The sequence below is a fragment of the Peromyscus leucopus genome, chromosome 18 (assembly GCF_004664715.2).
Source record: "Peromyscus leucopus breed LL Stock chromosome 18, UCI_PerLeu_2.1, whole genome shotgun sequence".
Taxonomy (NCBI): domain Eukaryota; kingdom Metazoa; phylum Chordata; class Mammalia; order Rodentia; family Cricetidae; genus Peromyscus; species Peromyscus leucopus.
Window position 1 is genome coordinate 13,130,508 of NC_051078.1, and position 13,003 is coordinate 13,143,510.

Sequence of the window (13,003 nt, forward strand, 5' to 3'; positions counted from 1 at the left end):
TACTATAGCTCTATAGTAGAGTTTAAGGTCCGGGATGGTGATGCCTCCAAGGGTTGCTTTATCATATAGGATTCTCTTAGCTATCCTGGGTATTTTGTTTTTCCATATAAAGTTCATTATTTTTCTTTCCAAGTCTGTGAAGAATTGTGTTGGGATTTTGATGGGGATTGCATTGAATCTGTAGATTGCTTTTGGTAAGATTGCCATTTTTACTATGTTAATCCTACCTATCCATGAGCATGGGAGATCCTTCCATTTTCTGATATCTTCTTCAATTTCTTTCTTTAGAGATTTAAAGTTCTTATCAAAAAGGTCTTTCACTTGTTTAGTTGGTGTTATCCCAAGATATCTTATATTATTTGTGGCTATTGTAAATGGTGATGTTTCTCTGACTTCTTTCTCAGCCCTTTTATCATTTGTGTATAGGAGGGCTACTGATTTTTTTGAGTTGATCTTGTATCCTGCCACTTTACTGAAGGAGTTTATCAGCTGTAGAAGTTCCCTGGTAGAGTTTTTGGGTCACTTATGTATACTATCATATCATCTGCAAATAGTGAAAGTTTGACTTCTTCCTTGCCAATTTGTATCCCTTTGATCTCCTTTTGTTGTCTTATTGCTCTAGCTAGAACTTCTAGTACTATATTGAATAAATATGGGGAGAGTGGACAGCCTTGTCTTGTTCCTGAATTTAGTGGTATCGCTTTGAGTTTCTCTCCATTTAATTTGATGTTTGCTGTTGGCTTGCTATAAATTGCTTTTATTATGTTTAGAAATGTTCCTTGTATTCCTATTCTTTCTAAGACCTTTATCATGAAGGGGTGTTGGGTTTTGTCAAAGGCTTTTTCAGCATCTAGGGAGATGATCATGTGGTTTTTTTCTTTCAGTTTGTTTATATGGTGTATTACATTGACTGATTTCCGTATGTTGAACCATCCTTGCATCCCTGGGATGAATCCTACTTGGTCGTGATGGATGATTGTTTTGATGTATTCTTGGATTCGGTTTGCCAATATTTTGTTGAGTATTTTTGCATCAATGTTCATGAGGGAGATTGGTCTGTAGTTCTCTTTCTTTGTTGCATCTTTGTGTGGTTTGGGTATCAGGGTAATTGTAGCCTCATAAAAAGAGTTTGGTAGTGTTCCTTCTGTTTCTATTGTGTGAAACACTTTGAAGAGGATTGGTATTAGTTCTTCTTTGAAAGTCTGGTAGAATTCTGCACTGAAACCATCTGGTCCTGGGCTTTTTTTTAGTTGGGAGACTTTTGATGACTGTTTCTATTTCTTTAGGGGTTATTGGTCTATTTAAATGGTTTATCTGGTCTTGATTTAATTTTGGTATTTGGTATTTATCCAGAAAATTGTCCATTTCTTCCTGGTTTTCCATTTTTGTGGAGTACAGGTTTTTGAAGTATGATCTGATGATTCTCTGGATTTCCTCATTGTCTGTTGTTATGTCTCCCTTTTCATTTCTGATTTTGTGAATTTGGGTGCTCTCTCTTTGCCTTTTGGTTAATTTGGCTAGTGGTTTGTCTATCTTGTTGATTTTTTCAAAGAACCAACTCTTTGTTTCATTGATTTTTTGTATTGTTCTCTTGTTTTCTATTTCGTTGATTTCAGCCCTCAATTTGATTATTTCCTGGCGTCTATTTCTCCTGGGTGAGTTTGTTTCTTTTTGTTCTAGAGCTTTCAGTTGTGCTGTTAATTCATTGGTATGGGATTGCTCCATCTTCTTTATGTGTGCATTTAGAGCTATGAATTTTCCTCTTAGCACTGCTTTCATAGTGTCCCATAAGTTTGGGTATGTTGTACTTTCATTTTCATTGAATTCTAGGAAATCTTTAATTTCTGTCTTTATTTCTTCCTTGACCCATTGATGTTTCAGGTGGGCATTATTCAGTTTCCATGAGTTTGTGGGTTTTCTATAATTTTTGTTGTTATTGAGTTCTAACTTTAAGGCATGGTGGTCTGATAAGATACAGGAGGTTATTCCAATTTTTTTGTATCTGTTGAGATTTGTTCTGTGTCCAAGCATGTGGTCAATTTTTGAGAAGGTTCCATGGGGTGCTGAGAAGAAGGTATATTCTTTTGTGTTAGGATGGAATATTCTGTAGATATCTATTAGGTCCATTTGAGTCATAACATCTGTTAGGTCCTTTATTTCTTTGTTAAGTTTCAGTCTGGTAGATCTATCTTTTGGTGAGAGTGGTGTGTTAAAATCTCCCACTACTAATGTGTGGGGTTTGATGTGCGTTTTAAACTTTAGTAGTGTTTCTTTTATGAATGTGGGTGCTTTTGTATTTGGAGCATAAATGTTTAGAATCGAGACTTCATCTTGGTGGATTTTTCCCGTGATGAATATGTAATGTCCATCCTGGTCTCTTTTGATTGATTTTAGTTTGAAGTCTATTTTATTAGATATTAGGATAGCTACACCAGCTTGTTTCTTAGGTCCATTTGCTTGGAAAACCTTTTCCCAGCCCTTTACTCGGAGGTAGTGTCTGTCTTTGGAGTTAAGGTGTGTTTCTTGTATGCAGCATATGGATGGGTCCTGTTTTCTTATCCATTCTGTTAGCCTGTGTCTTTTTATAGGTGAGTTGAGACCATTGATATTGATGGATATTAATGACCAGTGATTGTTAATTCCTGTTATTTTTTTGGTTGTGTTGTGTTGTCCTTCTGTGGTGTATGTTGGTGTAGGATTATCTATTGCTTGATTTTTCATGGATGTGTTTAACTTCTTTGGGTTGAATTTTCCCTTCTAGTGCTTTCTGTAGGGCTGGGTTTGTGGACAGGTATTGATTAAATCTGGTTTTATCCTGGAATATTGTGTTTACTCCGCCTATGGTGATTGAGAGTTTTGCTGGGTATAATAGTCTGGGTTGGCATCCGTGGTCTCTTAGTGTCTGCATGAGGTTTGTCCATGATCTTCTAGCTTTCATAGTTTCTATTGAGTAGTCTGGTGTTATTCTGATGGGTTTACCTTTATATGTTACTTGGTCTTTTTCCTTTGCGGCTCTTAATATTTTTTCTCTGTTCTGTGTGTTTAGTGTTTTGATTATTATGTGGCGAGGGGACTTTTTTTTTGGATCCAGCCTATTCGGTGTTCTGTAAGCTTCTTGTATCTTCATAGGTATTTCTTTCTTTAGGTTAGGAAAGTTTTCTTCTATGATTTTGTTGAATATATTTTCTGTGCCTTTGAGTTGGTATTCTTCACCTTCTTCTATCCCTATTATTCTTAGGTTTGGTCTTTTCATGGTGTCCCAAATTTCCTGGACGTTTTGTGTTAGGACTTTTTTGTCTTTATTGTTTTCTTTGACTGAAGAATCTATTTTCTCTATCGTGTCTTCAGTGTCTGAGATTCTCTGTTCCATTTCTTGCAATCGGTTGGTTATGCTTGTTTCTGTAGTTCCTGTTCGTTTTGTCAGGATTTCTATTTCCAGCATTCCCTCAGCATGTGTTTTCTTTATTGTCTCAAATTCATTTTTCAGATCTTGGAATGTTTCTTTCATCTGTTTAATTGCTTTTTCTTGGCTTGATTTGATTCCTTCCCATTTTTTGTTCGTTTTTTCTTCCATTTCTTTAAGGGAGTTTTTTATTTCCTCTTTAATGGAGTTTTTCATTTCCTCTTTAAGGGAAGTTTTTATTTCCTCTTTAAGGGAGTTTTTTATTTCCTCTTTAAGGAAAGTTTTTATTTCCTCTTTAAGGTAGTTTTTCAATTCCTCTTTAAGGAATGTTTTTATTTCCTCATTGAGGGAATGTTTTATTTCTTCTTTAAGGGCCTCTATCATCTTCTTAATGTCATTTTTAGGGTTGATTTCTTCTGTTTCTTCTGTCATGGTATGTTTAGGTCTTGCAGGTGTAGAATCACTAGGTTCTGATGTTGCCATATAGGTCTTTATGTTGTTGCCTGTATTTTTGCACTGGCGTCTACTCATCTCTTCCTCTGTGAGGTACAGGTGGTGTCTGTGTCTGAGAGTGCCTCTCCTGTTCTAATTTTTAGTCTTGGTTTAGTAGTGGTTCTTGGTTAAATTGGTGCTATTGGACTATTTTTTCAGGGGCAGCTGATTTCAATCGGTGAATTATATACTTATGATTCTGGTGATCTGGTTTGGTGTCTGGGTAGCGCCTTCTTCTGTGTTCCCAGGTCACATTTTGTTCATTTGTCAACTCCTCAGCTGATCTTGTTTCTTCAGACTTTAAATTGTAGGCATCTGAATCCTCTCCCAGATGGGTTTCAGCTGAGCAGGGTAGTCTCACCAACACCTCCAAGTTGTTGGGTTTCACAGGATCAGCAGCTGGGCCCTGGGTTGTCCTCAGACAGAGTGTTCAGATTCGTTCTGGTTCTGACTCACGGAGATAGCTTCTTCCCCAGATGTTGGGGTTAGGGGCGTCCCTGTTCCAAGCTGCGTCTGCTTGTCTCCGTCCCTGGGCCTGTCTACCTCTGCAGTCCGCCGCCGGGCCTGTATGTCCCTGTCAGCTGCCGCTGGGTCTGTCTGCCTCTGGGGGTCGCCACCAGGCCTGAATGTCTCTGCCGGCTGCAGCCGGGACTGAATGTCCCTGTCGGCCGCTGCCACCGGGCCCGTTTACCTCAGCGGGCCGCCGCTGGGCCCGTCTACCTCCACAGGCCCCCGCCGCAGGCCTACCTGCGTCTGCTTGTCTCCGCCACTGGGCCTGTCTACCTCTGTGGGCCGCCGCTGGGCCTGAATGTCTCTGCCGGCTGCCGCCGGGCCTGAATGTCCCTGTCGGCTGCCACCGCTGGGCCCGTCTACCTCAGCAGGCTGCTGCTGGGCCCGTCTACCTCCGCGGGCTGCCGCCGCAGACCTATCTGCGTCTGCTTGTCTCTGCTGCCGGGCCTTTCTACCTCTGTGGTCCGCCGCTGGGCCTGAATGTCTCTGCCAGCTGCCGCCGGGCCTGAATGTCCCTGTCGGCCGCTGCCGCAGGGCCCGTTTACCTCAGCAGGTCGCCGCTGGTCCCGTCTACCTCTGTGGGCCGCCACTGGGCCTGAATGTCTCTGCCGGCTGCTGCCGGGTCTGAATATCCCTGTCGGCTGCCGCCGCTGGGCCCGTCTACCTCCACGGCCCCCTCCGCAGGCCTACCTGCGTCTGCTTGTCTCTGCCGCCGGGCCTGTCTACCTCTGTGGGCCGCCGCTGGGCCTGAATGTTTCTGCCGGCTGCCGCCGGGCCTGAATGTCCCGTGGTAGGCTTTTTGTTATCTACTTCTTTTTTCGTAAATTTACCCATTTCTACTAATCTATACTACGGTTTGTGGCTTGCCGGTACTTTACATCTTGGTCCTCATCGTGGCAGCTGGCAGCATCTCCTCCACTCTACCTTACACTTCTTCCAATTTTTCTCTATGCTAGTCCCACCTATACTTCCTGCCTGGCTACTGTACAATCAGTGTTTCATTTATCAATCAATCACAGCAACATATATTCACAACATACAGGACATCCTACAGCATGTGACCTCTCAGGTAATATCTTCTTAGAGCAGGCCCTTTTACACTGCATAAAAAGCAAATTCTCGGGCTGGAGAGATGGCTCAGTGGTTAAGAGCACTGGCTGCTCTTCCAGAGGTCCTGAGTTCAATTCCCAGCAACCACACGGTGGCTATGAGATCTGGTGCCCTCTTCTGGACTGCAAGCATATATGTAGGCAGAACACTGCATAATAAATAAATAAATCTAAAAAAAAAAAAGGTAAATTCTCAACTCACGTGTCAGTCTTTGTTAAGCCTTGAGAGAATGTCCCCAGCCTCTAGTTGACCACGAAGTATTCAGGACAGATTAGTGACTGTGCTAACTCTTAACTTTCTTAAAGTAGCTCCATGCATATCAACTAACTCTGAGACAGATGAGCAAAACTAAGCACATTGTGAAAAACCACAAATAGCCATGACATCATTTCAATGCACAAAGCTTGTGTGTGTTTACTCTCATATGGTGTTCTGGGGTAAATCGTTTGTACATTGGGAAAACCAACATGCCACTCTTGATAGGGTCTATATCCATCACCTAAGCTTAACGGGCACCTACATCCTCACCGGCACATAGCATGTGCCTACATCCGCACCCACACACAGCCATTGCTTACTCCGTCATCTACACACTTCACGTAGACTGGAAGACATTGCTACAGTGACAGCCAGATCCCCGTGTGTTTGTTGTTCTGGCATTTTGATGCCATCACTTCCTTTCTGTTTGTTTCTCTCTCTCTCTCTCTCTACACTATTCTATTGAGACAGTTTAAGGGGCACTAGAAACAGCATACTTTATTTTAAATATTTATATGAAAATAGTTTATTTTTATTTTAAAATTCTTTATGTTCAGCTCCAATAACTACAGCATTTTGTTTTTGTTTTTCGATTTTGTTTCATGTATGTGGATATTTTCCCTCCACATGTCACCACCTGCATCACTGCCCTAAAAAGCCAGAAGAGGGCACCAGAACCCCTGGAACTCGAGGTAGAAGGGGGTAAGCTGTGCTGTGTTCAGAATGGAACCTGGGCCTAGCAGAACAACGCTGGATAATCTGGACAATTCAGGGGCAGTCCTTGTGGTTCCCGCTCCTGCCTTTCAGCTTCCCTCTAATGACGTCATTCAAGCCTTAGCCTGTGCAGAGTGGAGTGAGGGACCCACAAGACATGTTTTACCTTTAAGAAGGAAAACTTGTCCTCCTGTTGTAGATGCATGCAGGATGTCCCTCCATCCTTGAACAAACTTTTTATGGCAACTGATCGAGAGTCTTACTCTTTTAATTTATTCTTGTTTTAAGCATATCCAAGGCATTTAATATCGATTCAGTTCATAGCTATATCAGGGTCTAACTCCAGACCACGTTGTACTGCAGCTGAGATATTTGGTGTCCCCCAAGCATTGGAAGTGTATGTACTATGAAGAGGATGGGAAGGGGATGGGAGCTATGAAATTCGGCCTTCTGGACACAACATGGCTGCTGCACCCATAAGCTCTCAGCAGCAGGATTTTCCTGCTCAAGAATGGACACATGAGCATTTCATTCTGGGTGAGGGAGGCATGTGTGAGGCCCCACCTCTCCCATAGGAGCAATAAGCAGTTAATGGCTGCTGGAGAGGGGAAAGAAGGAGAAGAGTTGCATTCCTCAGTGGTGTAGCCATTGGTAATTGCAATTGCTCAAGTGAGCAACATCCACCCATGCATGTTAATGCAAGCAACCATAACTTATGTACTGGTCACAGAAACACAAAAATCACTATTTTGTTTTGTCTGTCTAGTCAGTTTGCTCTAGGGATGACCTGTCTCCACACCCCATGTGCTGGGATTCCAGGCAGGCTACCACACCACATGGCATTGCACATGGGTTCTGGGTGGAGTTTGGTCCTCCATGTTTGTACAGAAGGCATGTTACCTGATGAACCATCATCCCAGCCCCAGTTTTTAAAGGGTGAAGGCAGAGAGACACAGGGTCTCAGGCAGCTGAGACATATCCAAGGATGACCTTGAACTCTGGTCCTCCTGCCTCTTCCTCTTGAGTCCTCAGACAACAGTCATGCTCCACCATCCCTGGTTTGATGATGGTTAAGGATCTAATCTGAGGCTTTTAGCACACTAGGTGAACATTCCATGGTCCAGACCTGCAGTTTGATATTCATGAACAGTCACCACTATATCTGGGATTAGGTTCTAAGTCCCACTGCAGTTGGGATCATCACTTTCTGGTCCTGGATTCTCCGACTGCCTTTTTTCCCCAGAAACCCCCGAACTGCTTGACACAACTTCCTCAGCCTCCTCTTGCTTCTAGACCATTCCAGCTCATGGTTTGGTTCCCATCTTGTCCCACTCTCTCAATGTCTCTAAATTGGCTAACACCAATTTATAATCTAAGGCTTGAGTGGGACCTCCCTCACAGGATTATTATTGGGACTGTCTCCCATAAATGCTGCAACTCTGTCCATAGAGCTCACCACACCCATGAATTGTGTTCCAGTCAGTATGATGATCTTCCTACAGCTGCTGTGAGGACAAGGATGTGTGCCTAGTTCATACCTCAACTCAGAGTCTAGGCATAGGGCATGGATGAGAAGTTTCTGTACCCTGATATTCAGCCTTTCCACTGATGTAGTAAATCATATCAAGCCAAATTCATAAGTCCAGGGTTAATCTGAGGAAAACATTCCTGGGTGGTCCCAGGAAACAAGAGAAACCATGAGGGGAACCACAAGGGGAAGTCTCTGGGCCAGACCTTAAGTACCCTCTAGAGGTTGAGCTGCTGCTGGGTGGACATTCTCAGGGGCAGGATCTGGGGACAGAGAGAGGTGGGGCCAAGATGGGGCTTCCACCTAAACATGCGAGATTCCTTGGGTATATGGGCACCAGATCAAGTCTGGCCTCATCCTGAAGACATGGGATGATGTGGGGAGGAAGTCAGGAGTGGGTGGGGTCCCACTCAACAGGATGTGTGGGTGAAGAAGGATTTGGTTTACTGCCACCCTGGAGACCTCAGGCACCTGTTCCTTGAGGAGGCAGAGAAGGCACGTTGCTAGAAGAAAAAAATAGATTATTAACAACAGCCCTATGGAATGAAATGGAGATGTGCCCTGATGCACAAACGAGGCATGGGTGAATGAGCCAGAAGTAAGAGTAGATAGGCCATGAAGTCTGGAGAGGTGGTACCAGCACTGATGATCCAGGAGCTTGGGGAGATGGCATTCCAAACCAGGGGATGCTGTGTTTGGGAATGCCTGATCCATCACCTCTGCTGTTTTCCTGGAGGTGGGGAGTACAACTATCTCGTAAAGAATTAAGATATAATGGAGCTTTTCAGATGAATTTCTAAACAGTCTTATTAAATAAGAAACACAGAGCCAAATACAGAGGTAATAGCCAAAGAGATCAGAGAACTAGCGAAGAACCACAACTACCTTATCTTACCACCCCCCCCCCCCGTTAATTCCCCAGAGAGAGCTTCTTCCCATCTAACCTTTGATTTTTTTGGTACCAAAATTCTTTATTTGAAGAAATGTTACAAATTACACAACTGAAGCAGAAGTTTTGGTGGGAATTATAGAAAAGGAAAGGCAGCCCGACATGCATGCACGGCCTCAGTGACCAGTAAAGTCACCTGTGGCTTTGGGGAAGTCAGCTTAGCTCTCATCACTGCGTGCCAGGGTGAGCTTGTCAAAGACATATTCTGCCAGGCCAGCTTCAGGGGCTCCCATCTTGCGGAGGGTGGTCACGTGGCCACCCAGTTCTTTGATGGATTTTGCCTGCTCATTCAGGTGATGGGTCTCAATGAAGTCACACAGGTGGGGGTCATTCTTGTCAGCAGCCAGTTTGTGCAGTTCCAGGAGTGACTGACTCACACTCTTCTCCAAGTGCAGTGCACACTCCATTGCATTCAGCCCGTTCTCCCAGTCATCACGCTCTGGTTTCTTGATATCCTGCAGGAAGATTCGGCCACCTCGTTGGTTCTGTAGCTTCATCAGTTGCTCAGCATGCTCCCTTTCCTCATGAGATTGGTGGAGAAAGTATCTGGCAAAGTTGCTGAGAGCCACATCATCCCGGTCGAAGTAGCAAGACATAGACAGATAGACATAGGAGGCATACAGTTCCAGGTTGATCTGGTGGTTGATGGCGGCCTCCGAGTCCTGGTGGTAGTTCTGGCACACTAGGGAGGGAGACGCAGTGGTCATGGCAGCAGCGGGGCAAGGCGTGGTGCCGATGCTGGAGTGAAGAGGTTGCAAGAGTTCTGGCTCGGTCAGAGGGGTGGACAACCGGGTTCTGTTCGAGCACTGTTGAAGCAGGAATCCACAGCGAATCTGGGCAAAAAGGTCTCCTAACCTGTGTTTTTATTGCCTTTCTGCTCTGCCTTCTGATTGGCTCTGAGCCCAGCCACATGACTTCTTCGTCACTTCCTGTCTAGTCAGACCTCCAGGTCTCTATGGTTCTTACTGGGATTAAAGGCTCGTGTCCACAAGCCTGGGTGTGTCCTTGAACACACAGAGATTCTGCCTTCTATGTGATTGGGATTAAGGGTGTGTGCTACCACCCCTGACTCCTGTTTATGGTTATATGACCTCGCTATGTGACCTCTGATCTCCAGGCAAACTTTATGTATTAACGTTCGAATAAAATCACATTTCAGCACAATTAAAATATCACCACAGAGTTTAAAATGACCATGTGAGTGAAATCAACCTGTCAGTACTCACCCAGTACTCACCTCCTAACTCACGCAGGGGCTGGCAAATCAGGAGGGCCCCTGTGGGTTGGCCTTGCACAGGTTTGGCAGAAAGGGTGGACCTGTCTAGGGACTGATCCACCATGTCAGATTCCTTGATACAGTAGCAGGACTCTTTCTCGGGTACCTGCAGGTGTCTGTAAGACAGCTGGAACAGATGTACATCTTGGCGTCATAGCAAAAGGCCATGGCTTTGGGTTAAGAGGTATTAATATTTTTCTAGGGCCTGGTTTCAGCCCAATGAAACACACCTTTAAGACTATAACCAGGGGAAATTTACTGAACAGAAGTGGTTGAGGGAGTGAAAGAGGTGGGAGGGAGACTGAGGAATGAGGGAGGAACTGAGTTGAACATGCCTGCAGGCTTCCCTACCCTCCCTAGCGCTGACCTGTCTCTAAAAGCAGGGACCTAGAAAATCCATAGAAATTTAAGAACTTTGCAAAACTGTTTGTAGTCGGTGCTCTATCACTTTATAAGGACCCTAGTCATCAAATGCCATCAGATCTGAGAAGGATAAGTAAGAATGAGACATCTTTCCAGGTACTTACGCAGTCCTACGTTTCTCCATGGTCGTTGAGGGGACAGAAATCCCAGAGGAGGACCTATCTTCAGCTGCCAAACGCAGAAGATTTGACAGAGTTTCCTGTGGGGTAGTAATTTGGGGACAGTGTCCTACCTTAACTTGACAAAGTGGGGCAATGGATCCTGCAGGATCCTGTTGTCCAGTCTGGGCAGACTCTTGGCACTAATTCAGGTGCAAAGCTGTCTCCTGCTGCGTGGCTGGCTTTCTCACATTTAAAACAAGTTTCCAGGTGCAAATTCTTCCATGTTCCTTGGAGGAGGTACAGAATGATGCTTGTGGTGGTATTGTGTTCTCCAAAATATTGTGTACCTTAATAAACTTACCTTACACTTTGAGCTAGGGTCTCTCAGTAAATATGGAGCTCACTATCTTGGTTTTTCCAGCCTGCCAGCTTGTTTTAGGGATGGCCTGAATCCAGATCCCATGAGCTGGGGATTTTAGGTGGGCCACCACACCACATAGCATTGCACATGGGTTCTGGGTGGAGTTTGGTCCTCCATGTTTGCACAGAAATCACTTTACCTGATGAGCCAATATGCCAGCCCCAAATTTTAAAGGGAGAAGGGAGACGGACACAGGGTCCGAGGCAGCTGAGACATATGCAAGGATGATCTTGAACTTCTGGTAGTCCTGCCTCTACCTCTTGAGTGTTCAGACTACAGTCATGCACTGCCATACCTGGTTTAATGGGGACTGGGGACCCAATCTGAGGCTTCGTGCAGACTAGGTGAACATTCTACCACCCAGAACTGCAGTGTGATATTCATGAACAGTTACTCATTATCTTTGTGACTACGTTCTAATTCCCAATAAAGTTGGGACATCAGGTTCTGGTCTAGCTTCTCCCAACTGCATCTTCTTCCCAGGAGCCCCTACACTGCTTTATACAACTTCCTCAATTACTCTTGCTTATAGACCTCACTGCACATGGTTTTGTTTGTACCAAGTCCCACTCTGTCAATGTTTGTAATGGGCCAACTCCAATTTATAAACTAAGGCTCGGGTGAATCTTCCTCACAGGATTAACACTATGTTTGTCTCCCAAACACAATGCAACTGTTTTTGTAGAGTTCAACACACCAATGAAATGTGTTTCAGTCAGCATGATGAACTTCCCATAATGGCTGTGAGGACAAGGATAACATATGCCTAGTTCCTCCCTCAACCCAGAGTCTGAGCACAGGACATGTCTAGCTCAGTGAAGCTGCTAGATAAACACCTTAGAACCCATATATCCCACTAAGGGGGTGTGAATAGACATGCCAATGCAGTCAGGTAAGAGAGCCAGAAAGTTAACTGTCTGTACTTTAAGAATCAGCCTCAGACAACAGGCATCAGAGTCACAGGACAGGAGGCTTCAGAACTCTTCATGGATTTCCTGGCTTACACCTATGTCTGCTCTTCAAGAAGCATTTTGATTTTTATATCTGTAGGCCCCTCTCTAATCCACATGCAGATCCAATTAATCTAGAATACTGTTCAACAGGCTGCTTGGACACTTGTGTATAACCTCTCCTAATGAAGGAGTACAATGCTCTGCCTCTGGCCCAATCACCAACACCCTGTGAGCATAGGATGAAAGTATGGAGTGGATCAAGTGCCCACAGCATCCCAGTCCAACTGAAAAAAAGCTAGATCTGAGGGTATTGTCCCAATTCCGTGAGCGCCCACCTCCTTTACCTCCTGTCCTATGGAGCTCTTTCTTTCATACATAGTAACCAAAGGCAGAGAATGTTAGTTCATGGCTCTGCTGCTCTTCATGTGGTCACTGTAACAGACAAGGCAGCCACGCCTTCCCTATAGCCTAAGTCTCTATCTCTCTTCAGCTGTAAGAACACTGTAAATATTCCTTCTTTATCTCTGCCTCTGCAAGCAGACACAGCCCTGATGCCCACTCACACCCTTAAGCTATGACCTCATTTCTGACAGTAAAGCCATGTATCTTAGAACACACATCCCTTGGGAAACTTGTAAACTTAAGGACTTCCATCTATTCCCTGTACTCGTCCTCTAACCCATCCTGAGATTAGTTCTCTATGGTGGTGGTCGGCATTATTAAAGGACCTGTTTGGCTAAAATACATCTCAGCACCTGTCTGTACCAACCATTATCCTTCTCTAACAGGTGTTACTCCAGGCCATGGCTAAGTGCCATGTAGAGAAGAACAGACACAAGAACCTGGTAGCCTAGAGTAAGGAAAA

The 13,003-nt window shown here is 44.5% G+C and overlaps 2 protein-coding genes across 2 annotated transcripts in view; one reads left to right on the plus strand and one right to left on the minus strand.

The window, feature by feature from the left end:
• LOC114699051 (putative lysozyme C-2) overlaps window positions 1-13,003 on the plus strand; it is a 32,263-nt gene that overhangs the window by 9,459 nt on the left and 9,801 nt on the right. The window lies entirely within an intron of this gene.
• On the minus strand, window positions 9,123-9,701 carry LOC114699023 (ferritin heavy chain-like). The gene has a single exon (XM_037196748.1). The coding sequence runs from the start codon at window positions 9,669-9,671 to the stop codon at window positions 9,123-9,125; it is 549 nt and encodes a 182-aa protein (XP_037052643.1). The 5' UTR covers window positions 9,672-9,701.

Excerpts from the sequence above, each read along its gene's own strand:
- LOC114699023 (XM_037196748.1), bottom strand. The coding sequence starts at position 9,671 with ATGACCACTGCGTCTCCCTCCCTAGTGTGCCAGAACTACCACCAGGAC.